Below are 18616 nucleotides of genomic sequence, written 5' to 3' on the forward strand. Positions count from 1 at the left end.
TCAATGGTCGGCCGTCTCTGCAGCATCCCTGTCACACAAAAACACAAAGCAGCATATTTTAGTGTTTGTGTGTGTCTGTTCAATGCACATGTGTCTCTGGGAAGGAAACATCTCTTGCAGGGCAATGAGATGAGCTGGTTTTCTGTTTCCATCAATCCAGCTCACCTCATTCGGACAGGAAAAGTGCAGCTTTTTGGAACATTTAAGCTGAAGTAAATGCTGTGGTTTTAAAAAAAAAGAGAGCACGCTGAGGCTAATATGAGCATTTTTAAGAAATCCTTTGAAGCAAGTGCTATTTTTATCCCCAATTAAGCTAAAATCCAATTAAGCTCATTGACACAGGCTGCTGCTCCTGAGACTTCCACTGTACCTGCAATGTCATCATCACTAGTATAATGTATTTTAAGGATGGCTTTCTTTGTAACATTTGGATCTTGTAATTTGTAGTATATATGCAGCCAGTTGCATTATAATGATTGCATTTTAAAGTAAATCTCCAAATTCAATAAAACCACGTTTTGTTTTTCTAAACAGCACCCTTTACACATTCTCCAACAGGCACAGAAACTTGGAGAAACAAGCTTTGTGGAAACCTTTAACAGGCCTCAGATGTTGATGTGATCCAAAAGGCCGCATGTAGTAAAACACAGCTATGAAGTTCTCAACATCTTTTATTTCTGCCTTTAATAAAACTAAAAAGGTAGACTGGTAAAACATTTTATTGTGCTTTATAGGGGTGATACTGAGCTCACACACACTCTCGTTACACCAGACAGTGACTAGCGGCGTAGTGCAAATATGACTGTGCAGCCGTCGAGCAAGCCCTGGGAATGTCTGTCTGTGTTTTGAGAGCCTGTCTGCCAGCTCATGCGTGGAGGACTCCCTTGCTTGCTTTACAATTCAGCTGCACGCCCGCTTTGAAGTCAGTTCATTTCCCCTTGTGTAGCTGCCAATGTAAATAGGCGCCCCCCCCTCCCGCATGGGTCACCTCCAACGCACACACACTTGAACACACACACTCAATCGAACACAAGCATGTCTGCACAGGCACGCATGAATGGACACGCAAATAGTTTCACACAGCGATCCAGAACGCATGGACACACCGCAAGATATGGATGGACACACACACACACACACACACACACACGGGAGTCTATGTTGCTGCCATCATGAAACTGGCTCAGCAGGTAGAAAGTGAGGTTTGGCCCGGCCTGCAGTGAATCGCCTTGCATGAGAGCACCAGAGAAGGGATTATCATCTCCTCTTACCCACCGGTCGCACCCTGCCCCTTGGCTACAAGATGATACCAACATACAGAGGTAACACACCACAACTGCAAGGCCTCTGGATCTCTGGGAACAAGGCAGCCACATGAAAGTGATGATTTCCATCCATAAATGATAGCCCTGATTCAAGAGCTGTAGGATGTATTTACACTGTGACCGTTGACGTCTATAGCAGTTGACGGCCCCTTTAAAGTGGAGACCAAAATGGTATGAACAGCTCAAGCTGCATGAGCAGGTATTAATACAGAGAAAATTGAGGCCAGCTTATCAAGTTGCACGTAATTCCATCTTTAGAGAGCTGGCTTTGTAAGGAAATACAATTTACAGAGTTGTAATTTTAATCCAGAGTTTCTTTCCAACATAAACTCATAGTGTCGGAGGTGAAAGGGGAAATGTTCAGGCCAACATTCCTGTATAGGACATCTCCACCTCTCCAATGATGAAAAACAGGAGTCTACAGTCATGCTCTGTGAGGCTGCACTAAATGCTAATGTCAGCATGCTAATATGCTCACAATGAGTAAGCTTTCTTGTTTTGTGTTTTTAAATCTAATTACTAGCTACTAGACCAGAAGAAACTTTGAGTGTTGGGGTAAAATGTCACATGTTCTCAAAACTTGTCAATGTAGTTTTTAACTTGAAACCAAAACAACAGGCTGAAAGATGCTAAAACACTTCATAGAGCTGAGGGGAACTGTGGAGTCAGGTGATAATTCTCCGTCGGTTTGTCATCAGGAATGACCCCTTTTACATTACACTGACTGGACACTTTAGTGCAGCAGTAATCTAAAAGACTTATTGGGAAGTCTTACTTAGGAAGTAGTACAATTACAGTTCAGGTCAGAGGTCAGGGTCAGTCACAGAACAGGATTCTTGAAGCTAAAAGGGCAGCATCACTACACCAGTATGAAAGAAACAAGTGCACAGGTATTCACAGTGTGTTGGCAGTGTGTGCAGCTACTCATTTGAACTCTCCACACACATCTGCAGCATCACCAGCACTTTCTCTAATAGATGTAATTTCCTGACTGTGTATTATCTACGGGGCGATCTGATGTCTGGAGTCTCGCCTGCCACAGGGTAGTGTGTTAAACAAGCAAAAGTTAACCTGTCAAGAGTGATGAGAAGAGGAGGAGGAGGGGAGAGAGAGGGAGGGAGAGAAAGAGAAAGAACGAAGTTAGAGATGGATAGGTGTGATCATGAAAGAGGTTAGGCAGGTAAACAATAACGCCCTCGACGGCTTCTCATCACCAACAGCTCGGGGTGTCAGCACCTGGGTCTAAAACGGCGACCAACAGCAGATGAGAGGTACAACAATACGCAGTGAGGAGTGAGTCTTTTCTCAAATCAGATCCCTGGGAGAGTTTGAGAGGAATGCACAGATAACCTCAAAGTCATAACAACACTGTGGAGGAGTATCTGATCTGAGAAGCTGTTCTGACAGACAACACTGGGAGGAGTGGAGTCAGACAAAACAGAACGGCATACTGCACCGCAGCTGAAGAAAATGGATGCCTTTGAATTACCTGAACACCCCCCCCCCCCCACACACACACACACACACCACACACGTAAATGGTGGAGCTGTGCTGTCTAAAGAGGGTAAACAAAGTAATGTGTGTAGAAACCCATCACACTGCTGCGAATTTAAAGACTTACTATTTAAAAACAGTTTTTTTTCCAAGGTTTTGAGATTTCTGCCTCCACCCAAACACAATGGGGGCCAAATAATTCAACAGCAACGTGTTTCTCCCCACTCACCGGATAGTCCACAGACCTCACTGGAACTACTTTGGTGAAAAGTAGTTCCAGCCACATCCTGCCACTTTACAACAACAGTACCTCCGCACTGTATGAGTCTCTCTGCATGCTTGACAGCATTACAGTGGGCAGAACTATCCACTCACTCTTGGCAACACACATAGGAAAGACCAGAGCCAAACTAAACATAGACTGTGCTTTGTGTCCATTGTTAGGAGAGCCTTAGGACAGAGGATTTGCCATGTGAGTCATCTCAGATTTAAGAGTTTCCATTTCCATTCATAATGGCACTGACACAGCCATTAAAGAACAAGGCTTCTACCCATTACAGTCATCCCAGGGCCGGCAGCGTTACCCACCTTGGCCAACAGAGTTGGATAAAACAGCAGGTGTTAAAAGACAAATAAAGTAATTACTGATTAAGAACACACTTTTTAAGCCAAACCCTGCTTTGCAGCTGAACAGCCCAACTGAAGCCAAAGGCAGTTGAGTACCTTGGTCAAAGGTACTTCAAGTGTACTTGTTGGGGAAGGAAAGTGCACTACTCATTGTCTATCCTTGCCCAATTTTTTTTCAAGCTGGTGTGGGAATGTTCAAATCACAGACCCTCTTCTTCAGCTCGACTTCCATAGCCTCTTCTAGTCTGCAATTTCCCAATACAGATCAGAGGGATTCTTTCCACTGAGAAATGGAAACCCATTTTCTATTAAGACATAGTACTTAAACATAGCTCTTGGCTTTTCCGCTAATGCCACCTGCTCTAATCACATGACTAAACATGTAAATCCCAGTGAACAGCAAAAGTCTGTTACCGTGTCCACCCTCTGATAGCCAGAATAAGCTGCGAAATGCAAGTCTTTCAAGTAAACAGAGCTTCATCTCTCACAGGAGAACATGCACAGAATCATTTATTTATTTAAAAGGGTGGTGGGCGATGGGTATCAGTCAAATGAAGACCTATGTGGCTGGCTAACAGCTCTGTGCCTTGGTAATGACCGGCTCTGGGGACAAAAATTCAGAAGAAATGTTTCAAAATTGCTGCACAGCCTGCAGCTACTGCTGGTTGAATTTATCAAACATCTGAGTAACTGCCTAAAAAAAGAGTTTTCACAGATAAAGAAATTGGGAGTAAAATGTCTGATGACCTACAGTCTTTTAAGAACAGTTAAATAAAACAGTATTCCCATGTTTGGGGAAATCCTGAACAGGTTTAACTTTAAGATTTGATCATTAGTCAAATATGCAGAGTAAAGAACAACCTTTGGAGAAGTACAGCTTTACTACAAAAACACATATTTCTTTCTTGGCTCCCTGAATGCAAGCACTTTTATTTTTACCTGTATTCTGCTATTAAACCACTAATTAGCACTGCCTTTAACCATGCAGAAGGCTTAGCTGAAACTGGCTGTTTTATAAGCGCTATTGATCCCAGTCCCATGGGCTTGGCTGTGTCCTGTTCTTTCATGATTTAATTGGTTGCTTTTAAAGGCCAATTACACCCATTTGCAAAAAAAAAAAAAAAAAAAAAAAAAGGGAGCAGCAGCACGCCACATTTGTACATTTAAAATGCGAACAAACTGCAGTGAGCAGTCACTTGAGCCTCACTGCCTCCGTAGCGTCATATTCCCCCGTATGCGTATCAAAGAATATTCATTCAGAATTTATGATCACACATTTCAAAACATGTTTCTGGCTACTTCAGTAGTCGTTCAGCCGCTGCTCATAACCATTCAAAACATGTCAAGGTGCGAAAAGCAGTTAGCTCTGTCAAACCTGGAGGCAAAACTTCAGCTTACTGCCTATGTAATTACACCTTTGAAGTTCAGGAAGCTTTTTCTACAAACAACACTTAAGACAGGCCCAGAAAGCAAGCAAGACAAGGGTGATGACAAACATTGCACTGGGAAGCCCTTTGTTGAGTAAGTGCCAGCACAAAAGAAAGAAAAAAGAAGAAAAACCTGCAATGTTATTCAGGATAAACCCTACAAAACTCACTTACCAACCTGTTAAAAAACAGTAAACACATGATTCTTTGCCATACGAGTACACTGTGTCCAGACTGAAATCTCAACAGCTATTGTATGGATTTCCATGAAATTCTGACAGTCATACTCCCTAGAGGATAAATCCTAATGACTTTGGTGATCCCCTTACTTTACCATAAGGTTCAAATTTGTGTTTTTTAATGTAATATTTTGACAACGTTTGGATGGATTGACATGAAATTTGCTTCACACGCTGATGTCCCCCCTCAGGCTGAATTGTGACCATCGGTTCAAAACCAACAGACTAATTTCTCTAACAGTTTGGTTTATGACATTCCCATTGGACTGAGCTGTATTTTGTGTTTTTAATGTTAGCATTCTAACATGATAAACTAAGTGAACATGATAAACATCAGCATGTTAGCATTGTAATTGTGAGGATGGTATCATGCTGATGTTAGCATTTAGCTCAAAGTGCTGCATGTGCCAAAGTACAGTAGACTAAATCTTGTTCATTCATTTCCTTGTGAAAACTCAAAAACACATGTCAGGCAAGGAGACACGCCTAAATCTATCAGCATTTCTGCAACTGTCACAGTTCTTTAAAATGCCTCCCTTTGGTTAGATTTCTGTCACACAAAAGCTAAAACAAACTGGCATCTATGTCAGCAGCAACGACAAATATTTCTTCATATTTTTCAGGACTTTTATTACCTTTTTCTTCCCAGTGCTGTCGTCATCAAGAGGCAAATTACTATCAGTAAATCAATGATAAGACACTTCTGTCTGTACCTGTGCTGTATGGAGCACAAAAAAGATAACTTTAATCATATATCATGTCTGTTTTTAAGTAAGGGCGATAAATCATGTATTTTGCGGAGTTACATCTTAGCTGTGAAGTTCAATCCAATCCTCTCCTCCTGTTCAGCTAGAACTATACATCATTGTCACAAAAGTGGTGTGGGACTGTAGACCACTGTGCTCTTGGGGTTTATTAGTGACTATGCAAGCAGTCATAAGAACTATTGAGTCAAGCTGCCTCCGGACAAAGAACTAACAGGGTCCTGGGACTCGGCTACCAAGTCAGAGTAGATCCATTTTCTGTGCTCGGCAGTCGTGGCTATGGGAACATTCTGGGCCATGAAAGCCCTCTCTGTAGCAGGAGCCGAGATTCAGCTCAGTCTGTCGATCACCTTTCACTCTCTCCTTCCCTTTCTCTTCCCTCTTACTCTCTCACTTTTTCTCTGACTCGCTCACTCAGTCCTGATGCTGCTGCCCTGGATTTGATGCCCGGGTTTACATTTCAACACTGTCTTTCCTGGGAAACATCCAGTAGCGGGCAGGGAGCCACGCAGATAAAGGCTGGCCTCTGATTGGCCTTGCTGGGCCTGCTCCGGTTCCCTGTGTGCCCTTGTAACCCCTCTACCACCTCGCTGAAGGGGATTGCAGGGAAATGTTACACACCTCAATTTACAAGGGTCTTTGTTTTGAAGGATTGTGTATAGTGGTGTTGGATCTGGATTCTGTGTCCTTCCTCTAGTCTTCTGGACTCTTTTGGCCTAAATACTACTTTTAGAAGGGGTCCTTCGTATTTTTCATTCTCCAGTTCGAAATCAAGATGGTTGCTATGAACCTCTCAGCCCCACAGTGAATAGTGGTGAAAAGCAAAATGTTTCAGCACATGCACTGATGTAGTTTTATAACTCCGACTACAGCTTTCATGAAGTAAATTATGAGCACATATGCAGCCATGAAAATGGTGATCGTCTGGATGAGTCTGTTTTCAAAATGTGGGGACGTTTCATCTTAGTTTGAGCATTTCTCCAGGCATGGGATAGATTTTATGATGATAAAAAAAAGAAAGAAATGGGTTTCAGATGATTATCACAAATACAGGTGCACAGATTGAAACTGGACTGAAAGCTGCCAAATACGTGAGACTGGAATGCCTAGCCATTTCAAGCCTGTTTTAATTTGATCTGAATAGTCTGTTATAAAGTCCAGTGATTTTGTTATATACTGTTAAGTATTACGCCAGCATTCATTGTATCGTCTTGAGCCTTGCAAAATGACTTATGGCTGGGAAAGACAGCCAGGGGGATCAATATGTCCCTGATAACTATCCTGCACACAGGGCCTTGGCCTATAATTAGAGTAGCATTCACTTCAAAAGGGAACCATAAAAGCACATATTGTCAGTTCAACAACCTTTAATTGGTCAGTAGATATAATAACAAGGATCTGATCTGTTGGTGGCTGTAATTTCAGAGGCTGGGCACAGCCCTGTTTGGAGCTGTTAGAAGGACAATCTGATGGAGGTGGGAGGAGGTGACCTGAGGGAGAGATTTACACTCCTAAATGTCAACTGATATTACTACTCCCTCTCTCCGTCTCTCTCCCCTCACCTTCTCTTCTGTTGTCCTGTCCAGACATGCCACTGTGACTGCACAACCAGAGCAGGAGTGGAGGAAGTGATGGGAGGATGAAGGGATGAGGGCAACAGGAGGAATTAAGGCTTTTTTGCCTGTTAAGCCTATGTAAAGATAAACTTCAGCTAAAATGACATAACCTGATTAACTACAGTTTGATGGTTACAAACTTGGAGAATAACCATAAGGCATGCCAGAATATAGTCAAACAAGAGCCTAAAGCCATTCTAACATCTCTGTGAGGCTGAAATAAGGCACAGTGGTGCTTTGAGCTAAATACTAACGTCAGCATGTTAACATCGTCACAATGTCAACGCTATGCTGTAATGTTTAGCAGGTATAAAGTTCAACACGTTCTAAATGAGACATTAGGGAATCACCGAAGTTATTACTATTCATTCTGAGGGAGACATGGATGACTGCAACAGATTGCATGGAAATCCGTCCAACAGTTGTTGAGATGATGGTGCTAGAGGAAAAGTCACGGGGATCACCAAAACCAGTAAGATTCATCTTCTGGGGACCACGATTGTCTGTACAAAATTTCATCTTAATCTATCCAATAGTTGTTGAGATATTTCAGTCTGGACCAGAGTACTGGACCTACGTCTACAGAGCCATAGCTGACCTGAAGTGCTTAAAAGCACGGTGGAAAGTACCAGTCTGGGTTTTCAGCCCTGCAGAGTCTGCAGTTTTTAGCGCTCAAACCCATAATCATCAATGTCTGTGTTTCCCTCCTTCTAGATTTAGTCTGTGCTCAAAAATGTCTTTTACTTAAGTTTTTTTTGAAGCAGATCAAATAACTGACCTCAGAAAAGGGTTGGAGTAACATGAATAGTGTGTGGTTGCCAGAGGGAGCTGACTCGACAATTTATCCTACAGCAGCCTACCGCGGCAGGACTGGCTGTGTCTGTGGGTTGACAAAGCTCTTGTAAACAAAGATAAGAAACCTTGGGAGGTGTGTTAAACTGGTAAATATGTGCCATTGTGGGACCTGAAGCACAGAGCGGGCCAAACCACAACAGCAGCAGCTGCAAACGTATGAAAACACTACATCCTGAGTAACAGACTCACAGCTGCTTCTGTCTGAGTTAATACTTAATACTCAAGTTAGTACTTGGGGGAAATTTCCCCTCGGGTGATCTTCAATACAACCTTTGCCAGTGAGGTTAACAGACTGTAATGGACATCAAGAAACCTTGAATAAATAAATACCTAGTTGCCTCAAATTATTGCTATTGATTGATGATCCTTCCTTGGCATTATCAACCCAACAATAACGTATCTGTATTCTCTTAAACATGCCCAATGATTGGTAATTTTATTTTGGAAATATCAATAAGAAGAATGGATGGGACGTAATAATAACATGATACTATCAATGTGTTGACTGTAGTTAATTTTCACCCCTTGTTTGTTTTGTTACTTGTTTTTTGAATTGTGTATTCAGCTTCACTATGCAACAGGAGAAATTGGGTTCAGAATTGTCTTGTAGTACCTGTAATATGTAACAATGTTTTCTGTTTCCATATATTCTTTTCATTTATTTATTTATTATGTAATTTATTCTTCCTGTGTAATCATCTAGATAATTTTATTTAACAATTTCATCACAAAAATACAAACCTTGCCAAATGTGTAAAAGTGGTGACAAATCAAAGTTGTTGTTTTTTTTTTTGAGTTACCTCCATTATCTAACTTTTTATGTGTGAACACCTTCCTACAAACACAAATTGTCACTAATCAGTACGTAGTTTCAAGAATTTTTCTGCCTCATATAAGAGGAGGCTGTTGACTTAAAGATCAGCTACCCTCCAGGCTGTCCAGCATGTCAAAACAAATACCAAGAGCATTACGTTTCAGTAATTATACACAACCTTTTTCACCGGTGCTACTAGGAGCTAATGGAGTCATACTGGAGTCCTAAACTGAAGGAAACCTGGAGATGAAGTCTGGGGAATCCTCAAACTGTCAAAGTATGGTTCAAAACAGCAAAATCTACCCAGGGCGGGTGTCCTGTACGGGGCTGTGGGGTCAAAAGGTCAGCTGAGAGACCAAAATTAGTGGATGGTGAACTGAGGGCTAAAAGTACAATTTATAAGTCTGATGTAACTCAAATATTTAGAGATGAACTGGCAATCAGATAAAGTGTGTAAACTGACTTTTATGGGTAAATGTAAAAAGATTCATTCAACATTTGGGGGGAGGGATGGGACACGGTAAGTTACCTTCCACCATCAGCATGGGCTCCTTGGCTCCTCCATGGGCCAGCATCTCCCGACGGTAACGCTCGCCCATGTCCCTGACAAAGAGAAAGGGAGCAAAGGGAAGACAAACACAGAAGAGCAAGAGATAAGGTTACAGACACCTGTAACTGCCTGTCGGCTCCTTATACTCTGTCAAGCTAGGAGCTACCACTAGGAGCCCAGGGCCAAGTCTCCTAAGCTGCCTGTTCACAACAGACAGGTGACAGGAAACAGAGACCTGACAACTGCAGGTGGAACTAAAACAATCTCAGAGGGAGAGAGAAGACAGGAAGACAGAGAGACAACAAAGGGAAAGACAAGAGAGACAAAACGGGAAAACGTTGCAGGGCTCGACTGGATGGCAATATGGTCGTTTTTCAAAACAAAGCCTTTGTGCTTTCTCCTGGGGCAAATACATGTGATAAGGTAATGTGGATGCCAGGGAGCGTCCGTGAATTAAAGCAGACACCTGCCAAGTCGCCGTGAGTTTCATATTAATGTAATGTTCAATGTCAGGCAGCAGAGACTAAAACAGTATCCAGGGACGACTGCCTGTCAGGAGGCATCTGTCTCAGCGCTCCACGCCCAAAACAGGTTTACGATGTGCATTTGCATCATCTGTGCAACACTCTCACCATGAACACAAGGTTACATGAGACAAAAAGAGAGTCAAGACTGTGGGTTAATCAAACGCATGTATCCTATCCCCTTGGAGACTGAAGTACAGGAGCTGAATGGGTGATTAATAACTTTTCTGAACTAAAATACGCCTCAGTGAACCTCAGGACCCTGAGATACTACTATTAAGATACGTTCACTGTTGTGACTTGAAGTGCAATGTTTAGTTAATTTCATCATTACGTAAAATAATATATATCAAATAAAGCAAATTATTAAATCATTTCATATCGATCATTCTAAAACTCAATATCAATGCTTTCACCTGAAAAGTAGCAGTCAAGATTTCTCCCTGAACTCCGAAAGAAAACATGAACCCATGCCTTCAGACATCAAACAAAGGTAGAGTAGATACATGTTGATAATATGAGATTTAAAATACTTTTAAAGTTACAGTTAAGGATCCCCGCTTGCATTGTGTCGTAAACGATATCTTTGGATCAGTTTGGGGTCCGTTACTAGTGTCACTCCACATTAAGATGCTTTAGAGGTAGCTGTAGAGGGCAAAGCCACTTGTGACATATATTAAATAAAAACGCCAATGTGCCATTTCCCCTTTGGATTAGACCACAGTGCAAATGATTTATCCCAGGCTGCCCCAGAGCCAAACTCTTTAGGATGAGCCTGTGCCTTTCCATAAAAAACAAACTCCAGAAAAAAAATTATCCATGAAATTATCCATGCCCTGCTAGTAAAGCTTATTCGAAAGATCCAAATAAATAGTAGATATTTTCTTGCTTTGAACAGACTTAAAAAGTTGAGGACATAAGTTTTTTTCATTAGAGGGAAGTTGAGCATTTTAGCCTTCCCATTTCTGAAATCTGTACCGTTAAGCAGCTGTCTCACCTGTTTAAAGGATCCTGAACGAAGCACTGTCTCCACACCATTGAGGCCACGGCCCTGGACATGAGGTAGGAATAGTACTTTGCTCCATAGCCAACCAGGTGGCTGAATCTCAGCTGCCATGCCTATTGAGGAAATTTTTCAAAAGAAGCCACAACATCAATACCTTCACCTGAGTGAAACAACAGGGCATCTTAAAATAATCTCACTGTCAATGTGTCCTAGGCTGGATGTGACAGAACAAACTGGCTGAGAGGAGAAGTGATAGCAGAGTTCTGGCTCCCAAATAAAGACATTACAAAAACAGAGCATGCAATTATCCCTTGACACTGTGTATTAGTTTTGACAAAATGAAAAATTGTTATTGAGTGTGTGGTGAGAGAGGACATCACAGCCTTAAAAGGCTTAAATGTTGCTACTCCTAAAACCTGTTGAGAGAAGCTGCTCTGTGACAGCGGCGAACTATTCCAGTGAAAAGCACGTCAGGCTGTGGATGTCAAAGTACAACTGAAAAAAAAAAAAATCCTTTGCTTCTAATGTTTGTCTTTACTGATGTTTTTATATTGGTGGAATAAATACACCTTTCCTCCAACAAGCTTCTATAACAAAACATTCAATCATAACCTGCCAGCTCCATCTTTAAAAGGACAAAACATGGAAACTCCTAAATGGTAGAAAGCCCCCTTCTCTCCTCTGTTCTCCCAGCAGTTGCCTGAGGCGCCCGCTTACCATATCTATAAAGACGAGCTCTTTTATGATCTCTGCACGGGGACTCTGGGGGAATTCAGCTGGCAAACACTCAAACATTCAGACATTTAGAAACAGCAGCTGCCATAGTTTACAAAACCATAACAGACTGCATACACCTCCCTCCACCTCTGAATAAAAAAATAATAATTACTTTAAACATGTTAATGATTTATACCCCAACTGCAGTTAAATAATTGTGTGAATCAAAGGATGTAGACAGAATATTTATTCTGTGTTCATGACCAATTTGCCTCAGTACCAATGCCAGAGAATATCCCGGTACATTTTATTGTGTTTGGTGATTAAAGTGACTTTAATCTGTGCAGCCCAAAAATAAACCTTTTAATGACAAGGAATAAAGTGTAATTTGTACTTCTGCTTCGAATTGACGGCGTAGGCTACGGGGCTACGCAGAGGCTATGCCGTCGCCTTACGTGCACCTCCTCAAAAATGTAACTACACGTCGAGGCTGTTATTGGTCGGCTGGGTAGCCTCGCAATGCCTCCGAGCCGACAGGAAGTGCCCCATGCCTTGTGGTAATTTTTACTAGAGGCCAAAACAGCGGCTGTAACACGGTGGATAAATATATTTGACCGTCACAACCCGAGCAAAATGACTCGTTTTACTATCAGAATGTCTATGAAGATTCTCAGCTATTTAACCTCAGTGGGGTCGTCGGCCCGCGGTGAACCAGCGGTATCGATGACCCGGGCCAACGACCCCACTGAGGTTAAATAGCTGAGTTTCCCTGCCAGTCAGTCAGAACTGAAGAAGTCCTTTGGATGAGGGACGAAACGTCTTCCAGTATCTTCAACCAAGTCCAGTTGCCCTTGATTTTAACCTTCGTTGGATTACTATCAGAATGTGATCCATTTAGTCGTTAACATTTGAAAAGGCTACACCAGCCACTCGTATACAATTTTACCCCCCTTCACGTTAGCGGAGAGCTAAGCCGGAAGTTAGCCTGCTTGGCCAGCAAAAGTCAACACAGTGGACGCTTTAGCGCTACCGCCAACTAGCGTTTGGGGGTGTAATTGCAGAATGACGGAGACACAGACGCACAAGAATAAATGCCTGGCTACCGTACGCAGGAGTATAAATCAAGCTTTACAGCAATATACTGCAGCAATATCAGATTTTTTGGCCACTAGGTGGCAGTGGAAACAAGCTATAAACACAACAATGACATAATAGGTGCATTCGAGATGACTGCGATGACTTCATAGTCTAACGTGAGCTGCACGGGGCGGGGTAAAAAAACGGACACGTTCTATGCATGAGTGTACTGGGAGCTGACATCAATGACTGATCTTGCGGTACTGGCAAAGAAAAATGCCGCAAGACCAGGCAATAGTGTGGTTCCAACTTTGGCCAGCCACAGAAAAGCAACTGCAGCCGCCAGACTGCTTTTCGGGTTCATCAGATTTGCTTTTCGGTTTCAAACCGCGGACTCGGTTTCATTAGATTTGCAAGTTGATATTATGAAATCATATTCGTTACCTCTGAATCTACAATTTATTATAACAAACTGAGGTAGATGGTATGGCAAAGATCCTTGAAATGATTATGGTTTCATTTTAATAAAGATTTATTAGCCTTGTTATGTTTATGAAGCCGTCCTTGAAATGAAAGAAATTAATATACTGCAAAGTGGACAACTAATCCACAAACAGCATCTATAAAAGACACCTGCATACACTTCGATGATAAATAAATGTGTTCCATGACAAACTTAAGCAAACTTTGAAACAGCTGTTTGGGAGCTTAAAATGGGGGCTGCTCATCTTCACCATGCTGGGAGAGAGCTCTGTGGTCTGATCTGGGAGATCCAGCAGCATTAAAAATGCTTCAGCTCCAAAGTGTCAACTTGAGGAGACTCTTGTGGGCTGCAGTGACTTTAATAAGAGTAAATTGCCCTCCAGAGAGGTGTTCTGGCTCAGAAAACCACAGGCAAGCTAAAGCTGACGGAGTCTGCTTTGTCAGCTGAAAGCAGCAGTGATACAGTGCCTTGGGTCACACAGGTTCCAAGTCTGTCTTCATAGTCATACGAAAGGGGAAGATAGAACACACTGACAAAATACATTCACATATTCTTCTGGTGCATAAAAACAGAATAAATTGAGATAAAAAAAAACAAAAAGCACACAACGTTTTGTGCTTTGTGTTTTTTTAATTCAAGTTTAAAGCTATAGGGAATCCAACCTTTCATTTGAAGACTCTTTGACTCCACTGTATTTCTTATGTGGTTTACGGCCTGGAAACAGAAAGGAAGCCATTGAAGAGCTGTTTGGTATGTGGTCTGAGTCTTTGACAAGATGCTTCTAAAACACGCGTTACAACGTGCCACGAAAATGATTTTCAGACTTCCAAGCTCCTCTTTGTTTCCAATCCCTTTGCCTCACATCAAATGATTTGTGTCAACTTTTGTGAGACTGCAAGTGGTTGACATATCAGCGAGAAATCCTTTTGATCCTTACATACAAAAGGAGACAAAGTCAGAGCAGGCTTTTTAACTCTGCTCCTCTTCTAAGTGATATAAAAGAGATTTTTTTTTGTTCTTTCTAAACTCATCTCGTGGTGTTTTGTTTTGTGGTGCTAAGGTGCAACTCCACTTTTTTCTTTTTGTTTTTACAGGAGAATGTGCATTACATGTGCTTGAGTGTGCGTTAAAAACACTGCTCATTAAAAAGAGCAGAAACCACTTGGGCCTTAAAGCTTTCAAGCCAAAAATCGCAGATTAAAGAAATGTCAACACAGCGAGCAGAGCGTCTTGCTTTCTGCCATGTATTTCCAAATATTATCTTCGGCTCAAGGGTGAGCATGTGGTCTGTGTTACTCACAGCTGATCCTCTCTCCCAGCACACAGCGGGAAATGATAGCCTTGCTTTATAAACTATACACATGTCAGTCTCACCCTAATGTTTATAATCCGTGGCTCTCCGTAACCTATTAGCCACTCAAATGTTCACTTCCCTCTGGAAACCTTTCCTGAGCCTATGTTTCTATGGGGTGAAAGGAGAGAGAGAGGGCGAATTTAAAAAAGGAACACGTTTAAGTAGAGTCTGTCTTTGAAGGGATCTAAACAAATCTGTTTTCACTTGCACTGATCCAATTCAGGAAATTAAGCACTGCAATCATGCTCACGTTCAAATGAGGAAAACAATCCCACCGTGGTTAGCAGTGCACAAGGAGGCAAAGTGTCTATTAGAGCTTTCAGTGTGGTTTAAAAAGTTGAAGAGGAACGACTGAGACAGTGGGAAACTATATAACATAAACCACAATCTCTGCAGAGGGAGCTACAAAGCAGGGCACAAGCAGAAGACGACTCCCTGTGAGGAGAAGCACTGACGTTTGGGAGAATATACAGCAGTTGTAATCTCTATTCCTGATGGCACCCCACATAATTATAGCCCAGAGTAAATGCTCTATGAAGGCGATTCCTGGTTAAATTACGACTGTTTTTGATTCCCTTCTCCCTCTTGGCCTCATCCCCTCATCCACAGCTGCAAAAGTGGGGGAAATAGAGAGCTTTTTTTTCATTAAAGGACCGGGAAGAAGAGTTTCAAATATTTCCCCCAGGGAGAGCTCATTCAAAGTATACCTCTGCTTTGTGATTTTAGCAGGGCTTCAAAAAAAGGCTTTAATCCTTTAAATGCTGCTGTGCCTGGGTAAAATATATAAAACTGGAGAGAAAGAGAGGGAGGAAAGAGAAGGAGAAAGGGAAAAGAGAGTAGAACACTAAAGGACTCCTGAGTCCTGTGTTGTTTCTGTGCTGTGAGAGGAGAGTGTTTTAGGAATCTTGAACAGAACGTTCCAGAAATTATCAACCTCAAAGACTGTAAAGACATTCTGTATTCTGAGTTTAATGAGATGGGCTACTCGAATGAAAATAAGTCAAAAAGAGTGTGTTAAATAGCTTAAAGCAAGTGGGGATGTACCGTGTTGGACGTATAAGGCAAGCCGTAGAATTTCTGCTGCATCTCTTTTAGGATTTCTGTGGTGGAGCGGTTCTGAGGTTTGCCGTGGTAGATCTGGTCCAAGACAGCATAGAAAATCTGCCCAGGAAAAAACAATCAAACAGTTCTTATGTCTCGACACATTCTGTAGAAATAGGCAAACAAATTGTTTTTTTTTTTACTAGTGAATTTAGTTTAAGTTGAGGACTGTGTCATCAATGTTCGCTAATCCTGCTATAAGACAGATAAGACAAGGAAAAACATACAATCTTTTGACAAAATCCGTAGTGGTTTCATGAACACCAAGTTAGGAAAAGAAGCTTGTTTCAACCACCAGATGCAATCTAAATTCAATGTTTATCTTTAAAGGACTGAAGGCTTTTGTACTCAGGGATTCTTCATTGCACAACACTCAAGGTTTCTGCTGTTAAGACACTTTTAGGTATAATTCTGACATGCTGTGTGAGAGTTTGGTCATTTTACCTGCAGCTGGATGTCTGCAGCTCCGCACACTTTCTTCGACTCACACAGGCGAGCCACCATACTCTCAGGCAGAGGCTGAGTAGACAATATCACAAAATAAACGTTTTAATTATTTTGCTTCTTAATTATATCTGCCGTCTGGCATTATAACAGCTGATGCAACAACATTGCAGCTAAAATGAAAAATGAAGGCCCTAAAATTAGAATAAATTATGATGCACTGGAAAATATCTTTTTTGTTGGACACTCTTCAAATTGTTCTTTACTCTGAGGGTTTAGGTGTACCTGTCCAGTTTCATAATGGCGTGCAAACTGGCTGATGACTCTATAGTCAGTGGCAAAGTACTCCATGAGGATGGAGGGGACTTCAGCAAAGTCCGTCGCACATCTGGTTCCTAGAGGAGAGATGTCAGAGAACAAAAAACCTAAACAAAGGCAGTTCATTCTTCCAGTGTGGTTCGATGCACAGCGAATGCAGATGTATCGCTCACTCTTTACGCTAATGGTGCTTCTCATGAGGACAGTGCAGTGATCATTTTGACCATTATCTGATATAAAATGTATTTACAGGGAAAAAAAGACGGCACTGAGTTACTGGTAACTGCCGTGAGCTTATGTCTAAACAGGTGTGAACATGATGTCCACTAAAGAAGCAGCCTCAAGTTAAGTTAATGGATACTGCTATTAGTGTAACATAAATACTTTTGGGCTCTTGAATTACTGGAAAAGATATCCATCAACTTTATCTGACAAGTGAACAGCATCGAATGACAGCTTTGGTAGCCAAGCCTAATCTAAAGCTCTCCTCGGGGCTTACACTTAATCGGATTTATCCTCTATTTTTCAATTTGCCACCCTGTAATGAATAACCTACAGCGCTGTATCTAACAACATAATTCTAGTCTGTGACATTTGGGAACCGCATAGCCATCATTTTAAGATACAGAGCTCAGAAATTGTCAAAAATCAATGACCTCGCACCACATTTGGGGATTGTTATTTACTTTGCTAACTCCCCTGCCAGGTAAACAGTTTGAATAACACCTACTGAATCCTACAGTCCAGGCTCCATTATGTCTAACTTTCTGGTTATTTGTCATTTCTATTTAGATGTAAACTCCAGTAAAGTTTTGAAGTTGCACCTGGTTCCAGTGTCTAACCTGTCACGTGCTGGTAGCGAGTGCGTCCCAGCATGGAGTGCATGGCGTGTCCCATCTCATGAAAGAGGTTCTCCATCATGCCCGGAGTGAGCAGGGTGGGGGCGCTCTTGGTGGGGTGGGGCAGACTCAGCATCAGCACCACAACTGGAAGCTGGTACTGACCCGTTTCCTGGCACCAGCGGCCGCCACGGATGGTGAAGTGACAGTCCTGAGAGGAGGAGGAGGACGTGGGGAGATCAGAAGTGCGCAGGTAAGGTGAGATTGATTGAAAAAATTATACTGAAAATGCATATTTTGTCACTGATTTAATTAAGAAAATAACTTAAGTACATGTCATTGATTGCAACTGTGCCTTTTCTCTTCTGGCATCTAATGATAATTTTTATTAACATTATTATTTATGGGTATACAATTGCATCTAAACAAATTAGAATATCGTGGAAAAGTTCATTGTGAGCAACAGACCTGAAAGTTTAAAGGATCAGAAAACCTTTTTCAGGTGTTTTGAGTTAATTAGCTGATTCAGCTAAATAGTTTTGACATACGGAAGTTTTGATTTCCAAGAGTTGTAATCATCCAAGATTAAAACAAAAGGTTTGAAATATTTACTTCATGTGTAATGAATCTAAAATATATGAAAGTTTCACTTTTTTAATTAAATTATGAAAGTAAATTAACTTTTCCATGATATTAAATTTTTTTGAGATGGACCTGTATTCAGTAATATTTTTGACTTGTCTGATAACCGTTTACTACATTTGCCAGTTTCAAGGTTTCGTATTGCAGTATGTCAGTAAGATGGACTTTTTATTCTGTTATGCGAATAAAATAATATTTTATTTGAATATCAATGGAATTGAGAATTGTAAGGGCAGAAAATTGTTTTCTTCTTACACTTATCTTTTATGCAAGTACTTATAAGAGTACTATTTTCTCCTGTTATTATGTCTTATATATTGTTTTAAATCTTTAACCTGTTCCATCTTTATTATTGTTCTTGTTATTCCAGTCTGTCCACATGTGTGGGGTTTAGGTCA

General features: G+C 41.4%; 1 protein-coding gene across 1 annotated transcript in view; it reads right to left on the reverse strand.

Moving 5' to 3' along the window:
* Positions 1–18616, reverse strand: part of LOC123986172 (mitochondrial intermediate peptidase-like) — a 33522-nt gene that overhangs the window by 1767 nt on the left and 13139 nt on the right. The window contains exons 14-18 of the mRNA XM_046074292.1: positions 16705–16814; positions 16420–16494; positions 15919–16035; positions 11234–11355; positions 9692–9765 (exon numbers count right to left, since the gene is read on the reverse strand). Of these exons, the coding sequence (XP_045930248.1) occupies positions 9692–9765; positions 11234–11355; positions 15919–16035; positions 16420–16494; positions 16705–16814 (498 nt within the window). The remainder of the gene's footprint in view (positions 1–9691; positions 9766–11233; positions 11356–15918; positions 16036–16419; positions 16495–16704; positions 16815–18616) is intronic.

The sequence above is a fragment of the Micropterus dolomieu genome, linkage group LG17, assembly GCF_021292245.1.
Source record: "Micropterus dolomieu isolate WLL.071019.BEF.003 ecotype Adirondacks linkage group LG17, ASM2129224v1, whole genome shotgun sequence".
NCBI lineage: Eukaryota > Metazoa > Chordata > Actinopteri > Centrarchiformes > Centrarchidae > Micropterus > Micropterus dolomieu.